This window comes from Manis pentadactyla, chromosome 11 (assembly GCF_030020395.1).
Source record: "Manis pentadactyla isolate mManPen7 chromosome 11, mManPen7.hap1, whole genome shotgun sequence".
Taxonomy (NCBI): Eukaryota; Metazoa; Chordata; class Mammalia; order Pholidota; family Manidae; genus Manis; species Manis pentadactyla.
This window is the reverse complement of record NC_080029.1, coordinates 79,880,214-79,903,738: the sequence shown is the minus strand read 5'-3', so window position 1 is coordinate 79,903,738 and position 23,525 is coordinate 79,880,214. Positions and strand designations below refer to the sequence as shown.

Genomic DNA, 23,525 nt, shown 5'->3' with positions numbered 1-23,525 from the left:
CCAGGGTTGGGGTAAAATGAAAAAGTCACTTGCTCCAGATAATGTAAGGGGGTACCAAAAAGCTCATCAGTCAACATAAATACTATTTTAATTCAAACTTTAAAAAAATAATTTAACACAAAGTAATCCCTGATAAACAAATCCCAAAATTTTAAATAATAGGACGTGACCCTGCAGTAAGACAGCTCACATAACCCACCTCACCCGAAAATCCAACCCAGTCAGATTGGGTCTTGTTTTAAAGTTTGAAAACGGAGATCATGTCATGGGATTTTTGCATTAGTTTTGATTTTTAAAAATATTATTTATCTAGAGTACTGGGGTTTTGGTGCCCCTTAAATTCTGCATGTGAAGTAAGTGCCTCACTCACCTCACCCCAAGTCCTGCCTGGGAGTCATGCTTGGCTTTCATCAAAAGAAAAAGGGTAAGAAATTAAAATGCATGAAGAGTTAGTGATTTAGTTCAGTTATTTAAAAAAATTTTTATTGAAGCAGAATAAAAAGATTCCAGCTAAGCAATACGAGAAGGATAAATGAATTTCCAAGTGGCTAGCCATTCATGCCAGACTTTACCCCAGCAGTTCAGGTGTGCCTCAGGGAGAACCAGCACCCACTGAAAGGAGAAATAATGGATCTCAGACTCGGGCGCTGGTCTCAGTTATTCAACATATCTCTGGATATTAACTGGCCCTATGTCATCACAAGTGACAAGAACAAACCCCTTTGTGTGGAAGTTGTAGTACCTGCAGGCAGGATATCTGGTGCCTTCAATGAGCTGACAGACTGTCATTTTGAACTTTGTCTCACTCCGGAAGCACAAAGTGCTGGACTGGTTTTGGCAAGCTGACCTGTTGGGAGAAGTGCAAATGCTATTGATATTTCGAGCCCTCTTGTGGATGAAAACGTGTTCCTTTTTGCAGGTGTTGTCTGGTTCCCTGATGACTCTTTGTAAGATCATGTAGTTGCAGTATCTCATAGGCACGTCACTCTGAGGGTAGTCCACATGCAACTGCTCTATGGTTGATGACACTACATCCTCATTCAGCTCGTTTTCCCAGAACACAAGCAGCAGGAAAATGATCACCATTAGCATCATCAGGGGTAAAAGACCCTTCGCATCTTTTGCTTTAACTCCTATAAGAGTAAGAGGAGACAGAAAGTCCAGAGGGTCCTGCCCCATCCCCTGATTTTGCTCCCCCATCCTTGGGATATTTTATTTCCTTCTCCCTGCTAATTAAAATCATGCTGACCCTGTAAGGTCCAGCTTGCAGATGAGGTTCTCTAAGAAAGTTATTTCTGACATTTTGGGCTCTCAGAGTTTGGCATTTAACCCTTCTCTAAATACCCTCAGTGTACTGTTTGTTTTGCTTCCACAAGCTTCTTGATAGCAGGTATCTCACTTTCCATTTCTCCTGAACCCAGCAGAGTGCTTAACCCAGAGGTAACACACAGAAGGTGTTCAAAGGTACCCCTACCTGGTTGTTTATTCCTATTGCTAAAGTATTTCCTTTCTGTTAATTCCATCCAAGACCACATGCTTTAGCACAGTACACTGTTCTTCCCAATTCCCTCCCAGGCTCTCCTTCCGTCAGTCCTACTTGGCTCTGTGCTGGTCCCTCTCACCTTTCGTTTTTGCCGTAGCTCTCACAGGTAACATATCCTTGTGACCAGGGATCAGAAGCAGTCCTCTGTGGCTCCCTGCTCTCTGACAATGACTGGTAGGAAGCCAGCTGAGTGTGGGAAGGGCCAGAGAGGAAAGATCAGGAAGGGAGGGGCCAGTAGGGGGTGAGTTTGGGCATCACTGGGAAGGGAGAGACGTTACCTTCAAATGGAGAGTTGAGTCAGGCAACTCTTGAATGTGTCCTCATTGACTTTTCAAAACATTTATTAACATCCTGATGTATGCCAGACATAGTATGATTTATTTTTCAATTTTTCAGTTAGCCCTCACTGCAAAGCTAAGTAGCTATTATCTCCATTTCATTAGTGAATAAATGAGTTGCAGAAAAGATAAGGTGGAGATGGGAAATGACAAGAGTAACAAGAATTCACCCTCTCAATGCTTAACACTGGAACTCCAGTTTCAGCAAGTTTCATTCCCATCTGATGTTCAGGACAGGGAAGAAAAATTCTCTGACTTTAGTATTAGTCTTTATAAAGCCCTGGGCTTCTGAAGAGTATGGCCCTTGTTCCAAAACTATGCTGAACATTGGAATCACCTGGGTCGTTTTAAATGCTACCTTGAGACATTCTGCTTTAATTGGTGTTGGATGTGACCTGGGTTTGGGGATTATTAAAAGATTTCCCAGTGATTCTAGTATGCCACAAAATTTTGGAATCACTGACCTATGGTATACTTGGGAAACCTACATGGCAAATTAATGGATTACCACTGTACAAGACAGTGGCTCAAGGTATTGAGACAATAGATTTCTTTTCATTGCTCTTATCTCCTGGTCATTGACATAGAAATGGGAAAATGGACTTAATTTTACTATTTCTTGCCCTGGAGTTATTTCTTTTTTAGAGAGACAGCTTCAGTTTCCTCTGCACATATCTGTGTCTTTCTGATTGGTAAGAAAAAACCATTTGGGGTAGAAAATGGTCTAGAATGGACAGAGAATTCTGGGAAAGGCCTCAAAGAATGTGTCTCTTTCTATACAACAACAAAAGCATAATTTCAGATCTTGAAAATGAACAGCCAGGAGGTTATTATTTACTTTCCAAATATTTTGATAATGGGTGCCCTTTCAGAATTCAGACTGTCCTATTTGGATATGCATTGCAAAATGTCACAAAGGCATAAGTACGTAAGTAGTTGTTGACAAATTTCCAATTAAGAAGTCTTCATTTGCATACCATCTTGTAGAAATCTTCCACTGTATAAAGATATATATATTATGTATATAAAGATATATGCATGTCTTTATATATATAAACAGTGTTCGCTATTTCCTATCAGGACCTCAAGTAGCTGAATTACAGATGTTAAAGTTTCCAGGCAGGAAGGCAACCCTTGTTACAAAAATGTATCCTCAACTGAGGTAACTAGACCTGTCCTGACATTTCAGAGTGTTACCCTAATGAAACGGAGTTGAGACTGGGTTCTAATGTTAAATAGTGCTGACAACATGGGAGAAAAGATTTGTAATGCCTAAAACCAGTTAAGGATTAACATCTGGTTATAAGGATCTCCCTCATATCAGCAAGAAAAAGACAGGAAAAGAAATTGTCAGATGTTATGAAAAGCCAATTTCAGAAGAGGGAGCCAAAATGGGTGATAAACAATGTTCAACCTCTTTAGTAATTAAATAAACAGAAATTAAAATAACAAAAAGATATTTGTTTCTAGCCATCAGGTTATTAGAAATCAGAAAATCTAATTTCAAGCACTGGAAAAAATATGAGTGGGTGTGAAAATTGGTGTGGTGATACTGGAAAGGAATCTGGCAGTATTTGGTGAAATCAAAGAGGGGTATCCCCTGGTAATCTCACTCTCGGCATAGACTCCAACAGAGTTCTTCCAGATGGAGCATATGTAGAGGTGTTCATCATGGTGTGATTGGTGGCAGACAGAGCTAGAGGCCACTGAATTGTCCCTCATGGAGGGAATGGATAGGCAAAGATGTGCTAGATGTGTAAAATAACTTAGTCTAAATCAGTTTCAAATAATGCACTAGATTTACAAATAGCAACATGAATAGAACTCACAAACATGGTGTTGTGTGGAAAAAGTAAGAAACAGAATGAAAATCATTTCCAGTTCACTTAAATATAAAACCTGCATACTCTAAAAATAATACAACATATTTTCCAAGGATGCACAATATCAAAACAGGAGGGAAGAACATGGATTAAATACTCTAGAATAGATGCCCAAGAGGATGAAAGAAATAGAAACACAGATAAGGAATAAAAAGGGAAAATAAAATAAAATTGAACAAAGTAAAAAAGAGGCCTAGCATGGGCCATTAATAGAATACGATACATCAATTATGTTCACCTTAAGAGGGAATGGAAGGAGGGAAGAAAGAGGGAAAGAGGATAAAGAAGGAGGGAAGGAAAGCGGGAGATACGTGAACAGAAGGAGGGGGAGGAAGAAGCAGAAGGAAAGGAAGGAAAGAGAAGGAGAAATGGTTTATTTTCAGATTATTGCATAGGTCCTAAAACTGAGCCCTTAGGTCAATGCACAGAAGCGGACTACAGGAGGCAGATAGCTGTCGGAAACTAAAATTAGTGTCATGATGTAAAACACCCTTAAAACACAATTTCCCTAATTACTCACTTTGTTAAATGAGGAAGCTGTCCTCCAGGATTGCTGGAGACCTATCCAACTCCAGGATTGTCTGATACTAGGCAGAGGCCTCAAAGTGACAGCAGAGGAAGTGAACGCTTACTCTGGATGCATTCAGTGGTCATGTGTGAAGTATGACTACATTGAGGTGGCTGCATGTGAGGACCTAGAGGGAAATGCTCAAAGGGCTTCACCTGTTCCAGTTCTCCATCAGGAAACTGGAGATTATTCACGTCCTATGGATGTGACTGGCTACCCTTGCAAGGCTTCTGCAACTGTCTGATGCCATGCTTACCTTAAGTAACATAGCAGATTGTATTTAACAAAAGTGGCCATAAAAATATTTTCATTTCACATTTTTTTTTCCAGGATCTTGCCACTTCCCTATGAAGAGGTAGAGTCCATGTCCTTTCCTGAGAACCTGGGTGGGACTTTGTGCCTGCTCCCTGCATTGGCTTCTATGTAAATTCCCAGGCTATGTGTATATCCTAAAATACAACTGGTTTGGGGAAAAATAAATCTAAAGAGATTATCATTACACATTTCCCAAATGGCTGCTAATAACAGAAACCTCAAAGTAACAGTAGTCTGAACAAAATGGAAGTTTATTTCTCATGTAAAAGAAAGCCTGGGGTAGTAAGTTAAGGATTGGTGAGGGACTCCAAGATGTTAGATTTCTTCTGTCTCAGTGTGTGGCACCCATGCCATGGCCCAGGCGGCTGCTGCAGCCAGAGCCATCATGTCTGCATTCCTGCCAGCAGGGAAAAGAAGGTCCAAAATAGGGCATGGCCCTGCCTTTTAAGGACACATCCCAAAGCTTCACAAGCATCTCCATGTACATCTCACTGGCAACAACTTAGCCATACAGTCGTATCCAAACTGCAAGGGACGCTGGCAAATGTGGGGTTTCTTTGGGTGGGCATGTGCCCAGCTAAAATTCTGATTTCCTATTGCTAAGGAGAAAGGGCAGAATAAACACTGTAGCTCAACTAGCAGCATTTTTCCTAGTTGCCTTCAGGCAAGCATTGTTCTGGAAATGTTAATGAGTGTGTTTTAAGAAAAAAATTTAATTATTAGAAGTTTTAGAAATATTGTTAATTATATTCCTTCCCTTGGAGAGTCACAAGATTCACAAAGCATGAGATTCTGGGAAGCTGAGCACTAAAGAAGCTTGACTAATTTCATTTAATTCAGAATTTTACAAATTGATTTGAGTGTCGAGCTTCATTCAAGGGGTGCCACTATTAACATTCTAAGGAGCAGGGTTCTGTGGAACAGAAGTTTGGGAAAGGCTGCAGGGAGCCAGAGATGAAAAACTAGGATGTAACTTGAATATCTCCAGGTTTTTAGGTTTGGGGGACTGCCCTCCCTTTCATATCCAGGTAACAATAATCCAAGCCCCATTCTTCACTGCTCTGAGAATGCTAGGTCCCTCTCTAACATGTTTTAGAAGCTCCCTGAGAAGTAATTTTATCTCCAGTCTCAAGCTGACCCCCCAGACGTCCTGGCCTGCTTCATCTGCCTCCCAAAGCCTAGATACAGGTCCCACCCCATATTCTCTAATACACACTAAACACAAGGATGCAGGGTTTAACAGATTTTCTGAAAAGTTTTCATTACAGAAGAGAAAAAAATTCTTAACACTGATTAACATATCCACTATTTCCAGCAGTCGTCAGCAGGCCCTTCACCGGGATCCCCTTTAGAACTGTCCCTTACTGTGGTCCTTGTGATATGGGGTTTGCTTCTTCCCCTTACCATCCCCTGCTTTATATCTCCTCTTCTTCAATTCCTGGGCCCCCTGGCTATCTATAGTGGTGGTCTCAGAATTTCTACGGAGGAGGGCAGAGGAGACAGTGATCATGCTATGAGAGGGGACTGGGACTCTCTTCTTGAAGATTCTTCTCAGTGCTTTACATAAAATGAAGAAACATGGATTGCCCATATCAAAAGATGGGAATGGAAGGAGGGTGCAGAGTATACTGGGGGTGGGGCTAATAATCTCACCACCAGCCCTTAACCTCTCCTTAAAGGGCTACTGCCCAGCTCCCAGAGATTAAAAACAAAAAATGGTGGGGAAGTGGCCTCTTAGTGAAATCTATCAGAGTCTCTTGGCTACTGATTAAAAATACAGAAACAGGGGCCTTATCCCAAAACTGTTGAATCAGGCTCTGGAGGTGAGGCCCAGGAATCTGCATTTATAATCAGTGGCCCATCTCTGGTGATTATACTGCACAGGATCACCACCAGATCAATGAGCCCCAACCTGATAAACAGCAGAATAATTCCTCAAGAGTTGCCACCCACCCTACAACAAAGCAACTTTTACATGATGATACCCCAGTGTGAAACCAGCCCTGGTTCAAAGCTGCCACCAGGCAGAGGGTGTACACCCACCTCACGTCGCATGACTGAAGCGACTCCTCAGAGTGCCCCTCCCTGAACACTGGGAGGACCTGCCTCCCAAACACACCATTGGAGGAAGAGGGCTTGAGCTGTATTTTGCAGTTATGGTCTTCAATTACCTGTTTTCTTGAAGCAACTCTGGAAACCAGTTCATAGAGAATCCTAGGGATGAGCTGGAGAGGTCCGGGTGCCACCAGGGAGAGAGGTTCCAGGGTCAGGCAGGGCAGGAGAAGCACAAACATGTCTATGGGTCCAAAGCAAGGGATGCCTGGCGGTGAGGGGTGGAGTAGAGTGGATTCAGGAACGTTGCTGAAAGCAGAAAGTGCTCCCTCCCCACACCATTCCTAGCCCTCTTCTACTTCTCAGTCACTCACAAGCCACCTTCTAGCCCCTCTCACAAGACTAAAAGGCTGGAAGCACTTGTGAGTTGGAATCTGATTTCTTTCTTCCCTGTTCGTTTTCAGAGGAGCCCTGCCAAACCATTTTCCCTTCCCATTCCATTCTTCCTGACTGTGGAGAACACTCACATGATATTTTGAGCTCCTTTCTAATCTTGAAAGTGGGCCTTGCCCATGAGCAAATCTATGCTAGTTCCCACAAACTCTTAGGCAGCCAAAGAAAGCCCATGTATCAAGAAATATTTCTAAGTGCAGTGCAAAGAGCATGGGACTTTATCAGCTCCTCCAGGAATCCTTCTTTAAATTAACACTTCTCCTTGAGTCTCCTTAAGAAGCCCTCCTGCCCTCCTGCCCTCCTGCATGCTTTCTGTATGTAACTTGGCTTTAGCCACAACTGTGTAGTGCAGCAAGGGGCATAGTGAGCCTTCTCTCCTGCCTGCTGTGTGCTCCCGGAGAGCCAGAACAGTGTACTTGTTCTAGCCCACTGCCCAGAGGATCAGAAAGCGTGTGTGGAGTGGATGAAAGGGTAAAAGACTTTATCTTGCTCTTCTGCCACTAACTAGCTATGTGGTCTGGGGAAAGCCATGTCACATCTCAGAGTCCTAGTTCCTTCATCTTTAAAATGGATGTGGTAGAAAAGGATAAAGGAAGAATTTGCCTATCTGTAAGGTCCCTTTCTGTTGTCACTAAGAGCTAAGATTCTGAGTTAAATTGAAGTGACCCAACAGCTATTCCCTTAAGATGACAATTCTCTGACTACCACTTCTATTTCCCCCCACACCCAGGGAATAGGGACGTAGTCTCTGCTTCCTGGCCTGGAGTCAGGGTGAGCAATGGGGAGCAGGGGAGCTGAACCCTGGGTACCAGGCCCTAAAGTAGGGAGGTGGGGCTGTGACTCAGGAATGTGGTGGAATAGCCTTGTGAAATGGCCTAAGGAGTTGGCATTCCAGTCAAAGGGGCACCTCCCTAATGGAGAGCACTATTGTAAAGGAGATGGGGCATGAACCATCCCTCTGCCAGAAGGGTTCATTGGCTGCCTTTAGCAACTTAGAGTTGTTTCCTAAGCAAGCTGTTCACTGCAGTCATGCAATACCTTCACAAGCCTCTGGGCACTCTTCCCGCTGCCCTCCCACTACCTCCCCTGTCTCTTTGCCCAGTTAAGGTGGACAGACTGGAGCTTGCCTATGCCCAAGAACAAGCTGCTCCTGCCCTCGGGGAGTTTGTTCAGAATCAGATCTGAGATGATCAATCTCACTCTTGCAGTTACAGCCCCAGACTGTGAACATGGGATGGCCTGTTCTCCCTTGAGGGCAAACCAAGCCATTTCTTTTTTGTGACTTTACATGTATTCTGAAATGACTGCCATCAGGTGATAGCTCAGGAGAGGCCAGGCTGAGGTGGGGGTTGCCCTGAACAGGTCTTACTAACAGCTACTTGGTAGGCCTCTGTCCTTTCAGTTTTCCACTTCTGAGAATGCTTTGATCATAGCATATCTGGCTTCTCATGTGTGTCCCAGGCTGAGCCCTCAACATATCCTTTGAATCTTCCCTGAAGAAGGACCATTACCCAACCTTCCCCTACAGCACCTCCAAGGACATCCAGATGTTTCACACCACTCCCAGGCTCTGCTGTCGTCCCTGCCATATTTCAGGCTCTCTGAAAGTCAGTAAGAGTCCTTGAAAGAAGATGAATGACTGTCCCCTGATCCCAAATAATCACTGAGGCCCTAAGAAATCCAGATGTATTCTACAACACCAACAGCAACAACAAATAACTCCCTTTTCAGAAGCACCCAGCTACTGGTTTGGGAATCGTGGAAGGTGGATTCCTGTCCTGACCTCAGCTCTGTAGCTAACTAGTTCTATACCCCCCGGGCTTAATTCCATGGGTCTCACTGACTTCCTTTATAAGTGGCTGGGAGCAATGTGGAACCTCTTTTCTTGTCTCCATTGGTCATCTGTATTTCTTCTTTGGGAAAATGACTGTTAATTGTGTTATTTGTGGGTTTTTTGTTTGTTTGTTTGTTTGTTTGTTTTTTTAATAATTATTTTTTATTGAAGGGTAGTTGACACACAGTATTACATTACATGAGTTTCAAGTGTACAACACAGTGGTAGAACATTTATATACATAATTCTAGGTTCCAGCTATCACCCTACCAGGCTGTTACAATATCTTGACTATATTCCTTATGCTATACATTACATCCCGGTTACTAATTTATTTTACCATTGGAAGTCTGTCCTTTTTTTTTTTTTTTGTGAGGGCATCTCTCATATTTATTGATCAAATGGTTGTTAACGACAATAAAATTCTGTATAGGGGAGTCAATGCTCAATGCACAATCATTATTCCACCCCAAGCCTAATTTTTGTCAGTCTCCAATCTTCTGAGGCATAACAAACAAGTTTTTACATGTAGAACAAATTCTTACATAATGAATAAGTTACATAGTGAACAGTACAAGGGCAGTCATCACAGAAACTTTCGGTTTTGCTCATGCATTATGAACTCTAAACAGTCAGTTCAAATATGAATATTCATTTGGTTTTTATACTTGATTTATATGTGGATACCACATTTCTCTATTTATTATTATTATTTTTAATAAAATGCTGAAGTGGTAGGTAGATACAAGATAAAGGTAGAAAACATAGTTTAGTGTTGTAAGAGAGCACATGTAGATGATCAGGTGTGTGCCTGTAGACTATGCGTTAATCCAAGCTAGACCAGGGCAATAAAACATACACGTATGCAGAAGATTTCTCTCAGAACGGGGGGGTGAGGATCTAAGCCTCACCTCTGTTGATCCCCAATTTCTCACCTGATGGCCCCCCTGCGACTGTGCCTGTCTTAGGTTGTTCCTCCCTTGGGGAATCTTACCCGTCTCTGGCTAACCAGTCATCTTCCGGGGCCATACAGGGAAATGTGAAGTTGGTAAGTGAGAGAGAAGCCTTATTGTTTGAAAAAGTTAGCTTTTTACTTCTTTGCATATTTATGCCCTGTGGCTTCTATGCCCAGCATTTGTCTTGAGGTATCTTTACCACTTGGAAGAATTATGATACTCGGTAAATTTGATATGAGGCACGAATTCTATTTAAGGGTTGTAATTAGGAAGGAAGAAGAAAAGCTATAGAAGTAGCAGGCGGAAGAAAACATGGGAAGATTGATTATTTCTTTGATATATCTTCTTGTAGAGTAACTTCAGCATGCATAGGTTTTAAGCTACTACTTAAATTGCACACACACATTAACATAATAGGAGTATAGTTATATAACCAAAGCATATCTGTAATTACCAGCCATCTGCAGTGAAACCAAGAAAACCAGTTAGGCACCTTAGGCATTTGTGAAAACTTATCTATGATATGGTGGATATTGTCCAAATGAACTTGAACAGTCTGAGAGAAATCAGACAAATTAAAACAACCCATTCCTGGGGACTGTTCACATGCCATATGTTCTTTTAACAATAAATAGTTTGTAGTTGTAAGACTTTGGAGCGCTACAATTTGAACTTCTCCAAATTCTTGGTTGAGTTCCAACAGTATAGATCCAGTCCAATTTTGTTGTTTTACTGTATGCACAGGCCAGCTTAGATATCTCCTTCCTCATTCCCATGGCAAGTCCAGGAACTGGTGGGATGAGTGCATCTACAGCTGTAGCAGTGCGTGGATCTTTGTTGGGGTTTTTTGATGATCATCTTCTGGCATGAGTCTTCCAGAGAGTGCAGATGTTGGAAGTTCTTTTTCATATCGTATCTTAGTTCATTTTCGGGGTAGCCCAATTACGCTTTGATCCTCTGTATAAACACAAACAGACCCTTTGCCTACACTTTTATATGCCCTTTATACCCTTGTGTAGAACTCGTTGGAGGTTACCACACAGGAACTGCCCTTTTTTTTTTTTTTTTTTTTTTTTTTTTTTGCTATCACTAATCTACACTTACATGACGAATATTATGCTTACTAGGCTCTCCCCTATACCAGGTCTCCCCTATAAACCCCTTTACAGTCACTGTCCATCAGCATAGCAAAATGTTGTAGAATCACTACTTGCCTTCTCTGTGTTGTACAGCCCTCCCTTTTCTCCTACCCCCCCCATGCATGTTAATCTTAATACCCCCCTACTTCTCCCCCCCTTATCCCTCCCTACCCACCCATCCTCCCCAGTCCCTTTCCCTTTGGTACCTGTTAGTCCATTCTTGAGTTCTGTGATTCTGCTGCTGTTTTGTTCCTTCAGTTTTTCCTTTGTTCTTATATTCCACAGATAAGTGAAATCATTCGGTATTTCTCTTTCTCCGCTTGGCTTGTTTCACTGAGCAAAATACCCTCCAGCTCCATCCATGTTGCTGCAAATGATTGGATTTCCCCTTTTCTTATGGCTGAGTAGTATTCCATTGTGTATATGTACCACATCTTCTTTATCCATTCATCTATTGATGGACATTTAGGTTGCTTCCAATTCTTGGCTATTGTAAATAGTGCTGCAATAAACATAGGGGTGCATCTGTCTTTCTCAAACTTGATTGCTGCGTTCTTAGGGTAAATTCCTAGGAGTGGAATTCCTGGGTCAAATGGTAAGTCTGTTTTGAGCATTTTGATGTACCTCCATACTGCTTTCCACAATGGTTGAACTAACTTACATTCCCACCAGCAGTGTAGGAGGGTTCCCCTTTCTCCACAGCCTCGCCAACATTTGTTGTTGTTTGTCTTTTGGATGGCAGCCATCCTTACTGGTGTGAGGTGATACCTCATTGTAGTTTTAATTTGCATTTCTCTGATAATTAGCGATGTGGAGCATCTTTTCATGTGTCTGTTGGCCATCTGTATTTCTTTTTTGGAGAACTGTCTGTTCAGTTCCTCTGCCCATTTTTTAATTGGGTTATTTGTTTTTTGTTTGTTGAGGCGTGAGAGCTCCTTATATATTCTGGACGTCAAGCCTTTATCGGATTTGTCATTTTCAAATATATTCTCCCATACTGTAGGGATCCTTCTTGTTCTATTGATGGTGTCTTTTGCTGTACAGAAGCTTTTCAGCTTAATATAGTCCCACTTACTCATTTTTGCTGTTGTTTTCCTTGCCCGGGGAGATATGTTCAAGAAGAGGTCACTCATGTTTATGTCTAAGAGGTTTTTGCCTATGTTTTCTTCCAAGAGTTTAATGGTTTCATGACTTACATTCAAGTCTTTGATCCATTTTGAGTTTACTTTTGTATATGGGGTTAGACAATGGTCCAGTTTCATTCTCCTACATGTAGCTGTCCAGTTTTGCCAGCACCACCTGTTGAAGAGACTGTCATTTCGCCATTGTATGTCCATGGCTCCTTTATCAAATATTAATTGACCATATATGTCTGGGTTAATGTCTGGATTCTCTAGTCTGTTCCATTGGTCTGTGGCTCTGCTCTTGTGCCAGTACCAAATTGTCTTGATTACTATGGCTTTATAGTAGAGCTTGAAGTTGGGGAGTGAGATCCCCCCTACTTTATTCTTCTTTCTCAGGATTACTTTGGCTATTCGGGGTCTTTGGTGTTTCCATATGAATTTTTGAATTATTTGTTCCAGTTCATTGAAGAATGTTGCTGGTAGTTTCATAGGGATTGCATCAAATCTGTATATTGCTTTGGGCAGGCTGGCCATTTTGACGATATTAATTCTTCCTAGCCATGAGCATGGGATGAGTTTCCATCTGTTAGTGTCCCCTTTAATTTCTCTTAAAAGTGACTTGTAGTTTTCAGTGTATAAGTCTTTCACTTCTTTGGTTAGGTTTATTCCTAGGTATTTTATTTTTTTTGATGCAATTGTGAATGGAGTTGTTTTCCTGATATCTCTTTCTGTTGGTTCATTGTTAGTATATAGGAAAGCCACAGATTTCTGTGTGTTGATTTTGTATCCTGCAACTTTGCTGTATTCCGATATCAGTTCTAGTAGTTTTGGGGTGGAGTCTTTAGGGTTTTTTATGTACAGTATCATGTCATCTGCAAATAGTGACAGTTTAACTTCTTCTTTACCAATCTGGATTCCTTGTATTTCTTTATTTTGTCTGATTGCCGTGGCTAGGACCTCCAGTACTATGTTAAATAACAGTGGAGAGAGTGGGCATCCCTGTCTAGTTCCCGATCTCAGAGGAAATGCTTTCAGCTTCTCGCTGTTCAATATAATGTTGGCTGTGGGTTTATCATAGATGGCCTTTATTATGTTGAGGTACTTGCCCTCTATTCCCATTTTGCTGAGAGTTTTTAACATGAATGGATGTTGAACTTTGTCAAATGCTTTTTCAGCATCTATGGAGATGATCATGTGGTTTTTGTCTTTCTTTTTGTTGATGTGGTGGATGATGTTGATGGACTTTCGAATGTTGTACCATCCTTGCATCCCTGGAATGAATCCCACTTGGTCATGGTGTATGATCCTTTTGATGTATTTTTGAATTCGGTTTGCTAATATTTTGTTGAGTATTTTTGCATCTACGTTCATCAGGGATATTGGTCTGTAGTTTTCTTTTTTGGTGGGGTCTTTGCCTGGTTTTGGTATTAGGGTGATGTTAGCTTCATAGAATGAGTTTGGGAGTATCCCCTCCTCCTCTATTTTTTGGAAAACTTTAAAGAGAATGGGTATTATGTCTTCCCTGTATATCTGATAAAATTCCGAGGTAAATCCATCTGGCCCGGGGGTTTTGTTCTTTGGTAATTTTTTGATTACCTCTTCAATTTCGTTGCTGGTAATTGGTCTGTTTAGATTTTCTGTTTCTTCCTGGGTCAGTCTTGGAAGGTTATATTTTTCTAGGAAGTTGTCCATTTCTCCTAGGTTTCCCAGCTTGTTAGCATATAGGTTTTCATAGTATTCTCCAATAATTCTTTGCATTTCCGTGGGGTCCGTCGTGATTTTTCCTTTCTCGTTTCTGATACTGTTGATTTGTGTTGACTCTCTTTTCTTCTTAATAAGTCTGGCTAGAGGCTTATCTATTTTGTTTATTTTCTCGAAGAACCAGCTCTTGGTTTCATTGATTTTTGCTATTGTTTTATTCTTCTCAATTTTATTTATTTCTTCTCTGATCTTTATTATGTCCCTCCTTCTGCTGACCTTAGGCCTCATCTGTTCTTCTTTTTCCAATTTCGATAATTGTGACATTAGACCATTCATTTGGGATTGCTCTTCCTTTTTTAAATATGCTTGGATTGCTATATACTTTCCTCTTAAGACTGCTTTTGCTGTGTCCCACAGAAGCTGGGGCTTAGTGTTGTTGTTGTCATTTGTTTCCATATATTGCTGGATCTCCATTTTGATTTGGTCATTGATCCATTGATTATTTAGGAGCGTGTTGTTAAGCCTCCATGTGTTTGTGAGCCTCTTTGCTTTCTTTGTACAGTTTATTTCTAGTTTTATGCCTTTGTGGTCTGAAAAGTTGGTTGGTAGGATTTCAATCTTTTGGAATTTTCTGAGGCTCTTTTTGTGGCCTAGTATGTGGTCTATTCTGGAGAATGTTCCATGTGCACTTGAGAAGAATGTATATCCCGCTGCTTTTGGATGTAGAGTTCTATAGATGTCTATTAGGTCCATCTGCTCTACTGTGTTGTTCAGTGCTTCCGTGTCCTTACTTATTTTCTGCCCAGTGGATCTATCCTTTGGGGTGAGTGGTGTGTTGAAGTCTCCTAGAATGAATTCATTGCAGTCTATATCCCCCTTTAGTTCTGTTAGTATTTGTTTCACATATGCTGGTGCTCCTGTGTTGGGTGCATATATATTTAGAATGGTTATATCCTCTTGTTTGACTGAGCCCTTTATCATTATGTAGTGTCCTTCTTTATCTCTTGTTACTTTCTTTGTTTTGAAGTCTATTTTGTCTGATATTAGTACTGCAACCCCTGCTTTCTTCTCACTGTTGTTTGCTTGAAATATGTTTTTCCATCCCTTGACTTTTAGTCTGTACATGTCTTTGGGTTTGAGGTGAGTTTCTTGTAAGCAGCATATAGATGGGTCTTGCTTTTTTATCCATTCTGTTACTCTGTGTCTTTTGATTGGTGCATTCAACCCATTAACATTTAGGGTGACTATTGAAAGATATGTACTTATTGCCATTGCAGGCTTTAAATTCGTGGTTACCAAAGGTTCAAGGTTAGCCTCTTTAGTATCTTACTGCCTAACTTAGCTCGCTTATTGAGCTGTTATATACACTGTCTGGAGATTCTTTTCTTCTCTCCCTTCTTGTTCCTCCTCCTTGATTCTTCATATGTTGGGTGTTTTGTGCTGTGCTCCTTCTAGGAGTGCTCCCATCTAGAGCAGTCCCTGTAAGATGTTCTGTAGAGGTGGTTTGTGGAAAGCAAATTCCCTCAGCTTTTGTTTGTCTGGGAATTGTTTAATCCCACCGTCATATTTGAATGATAGTCGTGCTGGATACAGTATCCTTGGTTCAAGGCCCTTCTGTTTCATTGTATTAAATATATCATGCCATTCTCTTCTGGCCTGTAGGGTTTCTGTTGAGAAATCTGACGTTAGCCTGATGGGTTTCCCTTTATAGGTGACCTTTTTCTCTCTAGCTGCCTTTAACACTCTTTCCTTGTCCTTGATCTTTGCCATTTTAATTATTATGTGTCTTGGTGTTGCCCTTCTTGGATCCTTTCTGTTGGGGGTTCTGTGTATTTCTGTGGTCTGTTTGATTACTTCCTCCCCCAGTGTGGGGAAGTTTTCAGCAATTATTTCTTCTAAGATACTTTCCATCTCTTTGCCTCTCTCTTCTTCTTCTGGGACCCCTATAATACGGATATTGTTCCTTTTAGATTGGTCACACAGTTCTCTTAATATTGTTTCATTCCTGGAGATCCTTTTGTCTCTCTCTATGTCAGCTTCTATGCGTTCCTGTTCTCTGATTTCAATTCCATCAATGGCCTCTTGCATTCTATCCATTCTGCTTATAAACCCTTCCAGAGTTTGTTTCATTTCTGCGATCTCCTTTCTGGCATCTGTGATCTCTTTCCGGACTTCATCCCATTTTTCTTGCGTATTTCTCTGCATCTCTGTCAGCATGTTTATGATTCTTATTTTGAATTCTTTGTCAGGAAGACTGGTTAGGTCTGTCTCCTTCTCTGGTGTTGTCTCTGTAATCTTTGTCTGCCTGTAGCTTTGCCTTTTCATGGTGATAGGAATAGTCTGCAGAACTGGGACGAGTGACGGCTGGAAGGACTTCCTTTCTTGTTGGTTTGTGGCCCTCCTCTCCTGGGAGAACAGCGGCCTCTAGTGGCTTGTGCTGCGCAACTGCGCGCAGACAGGGTTTCTGCTTCCTGCCCGGCAGCTATGGAGTTAATCTCCGCTATTGCTGTGGGCGTGGCCTGGCTCGGGCAGCTACTCCAAAATGGTGGAGTCGCGTTGGAGCAGGAGCTGCTGGGAGGCTATTTATCTCCGTAAGGGGCCTCCCTGCTCCCTGCAGCCCAGGGGTTAGGGTGCCCAGAGATCCCGGATTCCCTACCTCTGGATTAAGTGACCCGCCCTGCCCCTTTAAGACTTCCAAAAAGCACCCGCCAAAACAAAGCAACGACCACAAAAAAAACAAGAAAAAGAAAAAAAAAATTTTTTTTAATTAAAAAAAAAAGGTGGTCGTTCGTTTTTCTTTATTCTCCGGTGCCAGCCTCAGGCCTCTGCTCACCGGTCTTTCTGCCCTGTTTCCCTAGTATTGGGGTCCCTGTCCCTTTAAGACTTCCAAAAAGCGCTCGCCAAAACAAAGCAGCAAAAAAGCAAAAAAAAAAAAAAAAATGGTCGCGCGCTTTTCTTATGTCCTCTGTCGCCCAGCCTCCAGTGCCTGCTCACTGTTCTTGCTGCCCTGTTTTCCCAGTATCGAGGGCCCTGCACTCTGGCCCGGATGGCGCGGGCTGGATGCTCGGCAGTCCTGGGCTCCGTCTCCCTCCCGCTCTGCCTATTCTTCTCCCGCCGGGAGCTGGGGGGAGGGGCGCTCGGCTCCCGCGGGGCCGGGGCTTGTATCTTACCCCCTTCGCGAGGCGCTGGGTTCTCTCAGGTGTGGATGTGGTCTGGATACTGTCCTGTGTCCTCTGGTCTTTATTCTAGGAAGGGTTGTCTTTGTTATATTTTCATAGATATATGTTGTTTTGGGAGGAGATTTCCGCTGCTCTACTCACGCCGCCATCTTCCGCCCCTCTATCTTTTTTGTTTGTTTAAGCATAAGAGTTCTTTATATATTTTGGATGTTAACCCCGTTCAGATAAATCATTTACAAATATATTCTCCCATAGTGTAGGATGCCTTTTTATTCTGTTGATGGTGTCTTTTGCTGTACAGAAGTGTTTTGTTTGATATAGTCCCACTTGTTCATTTTTCATTTTTGCTTTTGTTTCCCTTGCCTAGGGATATGTGTCCAGAGAAAAATTGCTCATACTTATGTTCAAGAGATTTTTGCCTATGTTTTCTCATCAGGGAAATGCAAATCAAAACCACAATGAGCTATCACCTCACACCAGTGAGGACTGCCACTATCCAAAAGACAAGAAATAACAAGTGTTGGCGAGGATGTGGATAAAAGAGAACCCTCTTACACATTGATGGGAATGTCAGTTGGTGCAGCCACTGTGGAAAGCAGTATGGAAGTTCTTCAAAAAAGTAAAAGTAGAAAAACCATATGACTCCACTCCTAGGAATTTACCCAAAGAAAACAAAATCTCTCACTTAAAAGGATATATGCACCCTTATGTTTGATAGCCCTCTCCAAGTCCAGAATGAATAACAGTTCCTGAATAATAACAAGAAAATGCAGAAGAAAAGTGATGATTTTAAAAATGATTTTGCGGAATTATATGAATTATGTGTAATACAGTCTATACAAACTATATGTAATAACAGCTGAGACTTATCCTCATGAAATAATAACATGAGGATTTGTCTAAATATTAATCACATAAATCTGAAATAATGGAGGACAAAATGGTTTTTACCTGTAATATTCGCTCCAGAAGGTGATTGCCTAGTACGATGGTTTTTAACATCAATTCCTTGGAAGTTTCATTGGGAGTAAGAGGAAGACAAGCAACAGATGAAAGTACAACAGGGCTTATTCGGGATTTTGAACCCAGGATATCTCGCACCCTAAGCAAGACTCATACCCCTAGACCAATGAGCCACCAGCCAGAGCACTTGTTTTTCTAAGTGCTAGGAAAGAAATTTTAGCCACGTCCACAGTTGGCAAAAAAGTTTTTTTTTTAATAACCGTATGCATGGGGTGACGCCTAATGGATGAATATAATCACTGCAGACTCCTTCGCCCCTAGACCACTGATTTTTTTTCGGAAAAAATTTCAGACATCAACGAGAAAAACTTCCCTGTACATTTCAGCTTTCGAGTGTGCCCAAGAGGTTGCGGGAATGTGGGAGGCAATCGCATCAGGGGCAGTCCCGGGCTGAAGAGTTATCCGTGGCTGCGGGGGAGAGAAGGGGATGTGCCTCCCTGGGCAGGGCGTCTCCTTAACGGAGACTGACCACGCTGCCCGCGGCCGGCAGAGAGCAGGGACTGGGCCGGAGGCTTCTTTTGGCCTCGGCATTTTACTGACGGTTCCTGCGCTCTGCCAGGCCGGTACGTCTCCTGGCCCTGCCTTGGACTCGATGGAGCACACCTCGCGGAAACCTTCCCGTCTCCTCCAGGCCGACGAGAAGCCCTCTCGCCGAATGATCCCAGGCTCATCATCCTTGGCGTAGCGAAAGCTCTCGCCGCGTGGCGTTCTACATGGGATGAAGAGGGTCCCCTGGAACAGGAGAGAGCCCCGCCTCTCCCAGGGACCAGCTGTGCCCGGCCCAGGGCGGGTGCTGAGTACACGTTACACCTAGCAAAGGTTGTCCTGCCTCCCGGGACAGGACAGGACGTGTATTACAGTTCTGTCTACTAACCTTGGGTACCTTGGCTTAAAAGAAGAAAGAAAAAAAAAAACCAGAGAAAAAAAAGAGATACGAAATACTCCATAAAACTATAAATATATGAACCGCAGGGTAAGGCGGAAGGGACTGGGAACGTGTTGGGTGTCAGGGGGAGAGAATACACAGTAAAGACTATGCTGGGAGGCACCGCTTGCCCAGGTAGCGTGGCCGAGCGGTCTAAGGCGCTGGATTAAGGCTCCAGTCTCTTCGGGGGCGTGGGTTCGAATCCCACCGCTGCCATCTCATTTTTGAAATCGTTTGTGCCAGCCACGGCTTGCACTGGTGCGACCACGTCAACAAGCTTATGCCATTTCTCATATTTCATAGTCTTTCATAATTCAAGGTTTTTAGTTGAAAGACAGCACCATAGCAAGATCATAATGATGCGTTTAATTCCATTGTTTCCCAGAGGTAAAGTGCTAGGCCTTGAATACCATAAACCCGTAAGGTTTGGTTTTCCTTTCTTCACTCAGCCGAAGAGAGTATTTTGAGCACTTGCCTTGTTATTGGCACTGTTCTACTGTTGAGGAGCACAGAAAAGATGAATAAAACATGACGCCTGCCTGCAGGGAAGCTCACGGAACTGGAAGAGTAAGCCTTACAATTACAAAACGGTCCTGAAACACTGAAAGACATCATCTGGCAGAAAACAAATTAAGTATAAGGGAGGCACTGCAGTTTTGTGGGGAGGCTGGTGAGGGGCTGGTTGGCGGGCTCTGCTGTTAGAATACCAGAGTTCCAGTTCGCACATTACTAGCTATGGTGGACTGAGGCAAGTTGCTTATCTTCCCTGTGCCTCAATTTCCTTATGTGTAAAATGGAGATAATAATAGCATATATTTCATGGAGGTATTACAAAAATCAGTTCATACACGTAAGGTGCTTAGAACAGAATCTGGCAGTCAAAAATATTTTCATTACTTAAACTCATATTTTGCCACATTTTATACCACAGGACCTACCCTTTCTTTTCTCCCATCTGGGCTGAAATTCCACTAAAGATTAGATAGTGAAAGATCAAATATTGTCTACAGAAAGCTACAGGAAAAAAGTGTATAATGTGAAAGTGTTATTACCAGTACAGCTGCCTGTAATTCTGGTGCCACAGATAAGCAGTTTGGTAGTTTCTTGTTCAGGAGAAGCCTGAATTGGGTACTTGGGCTAAAGTAGAGAGAAAAAAATCAGCTGAGATTTTCTATTTGCGATGTAAGCTCATAGCCATGGCTTTTATCCTTTGGTAAGATTCCAGTCTGAGTCTGGAGAAGCCAGGAAGAAATGCTGTTTAATTGTGACTTCTGGAGGCTATCAGGTGTGTCCAGGAATATGCTGATATACATTCATTCATCACCTGCCTCATATCATATACAGTGCTACATGTTGAGGGTATAGTAGTGAGTGTAACAAAATCTTTGGCCTTCTGGAATTTATGTCTGTATGGGAGGAAAGAGAATTTAAAACAAATAAATGTGTATAATAATGTCAAGTAGTTATAAGTGCTGTGAAGAAAAATAAAGTAGTGTAGGGAGTAGTGACAACAGGGCACTATTTGGGAAAGGGAGGTGAGGGAAGATGTCTTTAAAGAGGTGGCAGTTGAGCACACAAGGAGTGAGAGAGGAAGTTATACAGTTATCTGAGGAAATAATATTCCAGGAAGAGGAAACAGCAAGTGAAAAGTCCAAATAAGAAGCAAGGTCCATGTATTTGAGTAACAGTAAGAACAGAATGAGAAGAAGGGAGTAGGAGTTGAGATCAGAGAGAAACATGCAAGAGCAAGATTACAGATTTTACTCTAAGTGTGAGAAAGTATTGCATGCTTTTGAATGGAGGGGAATACTGTTTTACTCATAGTTTAACAGAATAACTCTGGCTGCTCTGTAAGGAGTACAGAGGAGCAGGAAGATGAGTTAGAAGGCTACTGTGGGAGGCAGGAGGGGAGCTTGTTACCATCTCCATTTCCCAAGGGGATGCACTGAGAGCTCCAGGGAATTATCTGCTGTCCCGCCTGCCCTGACCACCTGCCAGGCAGGAACAGTGGGGAAACACTTCGTCAGATAGAATTCAAAAGATAACTCTTCGGCCTGTCTCTGCTATTTCACATCACTAGGGAGACTTTGGTTGCAAAGATATTTTTTAAAGTTATTAGACGGAAAAAAGGGCTCGTCCGGGATTTGAACCCGGGACCTCTCGCACCCTAAGCGAGAATCATACCCCTAGACCAACGAGCCACTGTGCTGAGAACATTAGGTTTTTCCTTGAGGCTCATCACGTCAGGTAAAGAGCTGCATTTGAGATCCTGCCGTTGGCAGGAAAGAGAGTTTGTTTACCCAGAAAGCCAGAGCCTTACGCCGGCTGAGTCACTTCTCCGTTACTGTGGTGGATCCAGACCGGGAGATGAGCGCGGAAGCAGTATTAGGTTTTGCTTGGATGTCGCCTCATACGATGCTGAGGATAAAAGAGATCCGCCTAGTGCAGCAGCGCTGGCACACTTGTCCGGCCGAAAAAAAGTCAACACAAGGCCCCAGCGAGATTTGAACTCGCGACCCCTGGTTTACAAGACCAGTGCTCTAACCCCTGAGCTATGGAGCCCTTATTACCTGGTGCCTTCCTATATCTCACCTTATAGATGCATATATAAGCTTAGCATCACAAAGTATTAAATACAATTTCCACCTGAGCAAAAGTCCCGGAAATTCTCCTATAAAATTGAGCCTTTTTATCAATCCATCGAAAAGACTGTTTTGAGTAGATCCACTAACAGACTGTCTTCTCTTCCTTCATTTTGATTCTGTGCTGAGAAATTGCCTCCTGTGCCTCTGGTGACCAAAAAGGATGCACATAAAAGAATTTCAGATATTTGGGCACACGGGAGATCCACCAGAGAAATAAGAGGCGCATATAGAGAATGACTGATGCGAAAGGAGATTCTATGCACTCCTTTCACTTAATATGGTCTTATAATCCGGGGTGGAAGGTGAGAAGCGATCCACGGTTGTCCATTTTGAATCCAGAGCCCCAAGCCCTTAAGTCTGTATTTTGGAATTAATGAATTAATTTCTCAAAGGTCCAGAGGTAGGAGCAAGTAGGAAAAAATGGGTGCCGGAGAACAAGAATTTAATTCTTCCTTCAAGACATGAACAGATTTACACACATCTTTGGTATGAAAATTTAAAAAAAATTATTTTAAGTATTGTGTTTTACCTTTCAGAAATCTTGTTTATGTAAGCTAGTAAACAGGAACTAAGATTTTACTTAACTAAGAGAGACCTTGTACCAATTTCTTACTGTAAATATAATCATAGATGAGATCATTGGGGAAAAAACCCCACTGATTTGTGCAACACCAAGAAGAACCAATTCTGTTTAGATTTAGACCCTCTGCACAGAGGTCTGTTCTCATATCCAGTATTTTCCACTTTTTCATTTGTCTTAAGATAACCAGGTTTGTAAGAAGTCTATAAGCTTATGATTCATTATGTCCTTTAATTTTCATTGTGAAAATGTAAAAAAAAAAATATGGTGTCACTGACCTTACACATATTTAAGAAAGAGAAATTCTCTATTTAGATAGGCAAAGTAAGGCATTTATGGCAGATATTCTTGGTTCAGGGATGAGACATGAGGAGGCCTCACAACATTGTCCTCAAGTGAATGAACTTGTACAACTGCCCAGGGTGATGAAGGAAATAGCATCTTCTGCAGCTTGACAAGAGCTGCTCCCCACAATCCTCCCCTGGTGTTCAGCACTCCAGGCAGTATCCTCATGCCCCGAGAGAACCACATGTCTTTGAACCGGCCGCTCTGTGTGTAAGAATCAAGAATCAGATCTCAGTGCCCCATTTGCCTACTCAAGGCATTTCACTCCAGGAAGCCTCTAAGGTGATCAGATGGACCTAAAGACAGGCACCATAATTCTTAAGGAAATGGCAGGGTGCCCTGACTTCTTTTCTGGGCAGGAACATCAAATAAAAAAAAACTTTGAATAATAGGTGATGTGTTATGTTGGTGTGTGTAGACACTGAATATGTCATTTAGTGACTAAAAAACACCTGGGTTTGTGGTTTAACCTTGCAGAATCGCAGTGTCCTTGTTTTGGAAACGAGTGTTTATTATTACCATCATTATTTTATCATCTTTATTATTGTTTTATTTCCAGAGACACTGGCCTGAGGCAACAGTCGAAACTGTCTCCCCAGAAGCGTTCTCATCCCATCCCTCTTGTGTTTCTCCTCCTCTCTTGTTCCTCTCTGGTTGTATTCTTGGCTCCAGCTATCTTTTCCTAGAATTCATTCCCTCACCTTCACCCTGTCACAATACAGCAAGCTCACTTCTTTTCCCTACATGGACTGATTTCTTCTCTTTTAACTATAGACTGCTTGTTATGAACCTAAAAGGAATTTAACATGCTCAAAGGACTGTTGCAAGAAGAGAAGAGGGCAACAACCATGGGCCTGATGTTTTTAATCTCTCCCAGACAGAGGCGGCTTCAGAGGCAGGGGCTGCACTCTATCAGGACGAA

At 42.3% G+C, this 23,525-nt stretch overlaps 1 protein-coding gene and 3 non-coding genes across 4 annotated transcripts; 1 reads left to right on the top strand and 3 right to left on the bottom strand.

Moving 5' to 3' along the window:
- Nucleotides 1-11: 11 nt before the first annotated feature.
- On the bottom strand, nucleotides 12-1,454 carry RNASE12 (ribonuclease A family member 12 (inactive)). The gene has a single exon (XM_036880647.2). The coding sequence runs from the start codon at nucleotides 1,198-1,200 to the stop codon at nucleotides 658-660; it is 543 nt and encodes a 180-aa protein (XP_036736542.1). The 5' UTR covers nucleotides 1,201-1,454; the 3' UTR covers nucleotides 12-657.
- Nucleotides 1,455-19,167: 17,713 nt separating this feature from the next.
- On the top strand, nucleotides 19,168-19,249 carry TRNAL-AAG (transfer RNA leucine (anticodon AAG)). Its single transcript has one exon. It is a non-coding gene; the product is annotated as a tRNA-Leu (tRNA).
- A 1,913-nt stretch (nucleotides 19,250-21,162) lies between these two features.
- Nucleotides 21,163-21,234, bottom strand: TRNAP-AGG (transfer RNA proline (anticodon AGG)). Its single transcript has one exon. It is a non-coding gene; the product is annotated as a tRNA-Pro (tRNA).
- Nucleotides 21,235-21,522: 288 nt separating this feature from the next.
- On the bottom strand, nucleotides 21,523-21,595 carry TRNAT-UGU (transfer RNA threonine (anticodon UGU)). The gene has a single exon. It is a non-coding gene; the product is annotated as a tRNA-Thr (tRNA).
- Between the last annotated feature and the right edge of the window lie 1,930 nt (nucleotides 21,596-23,525).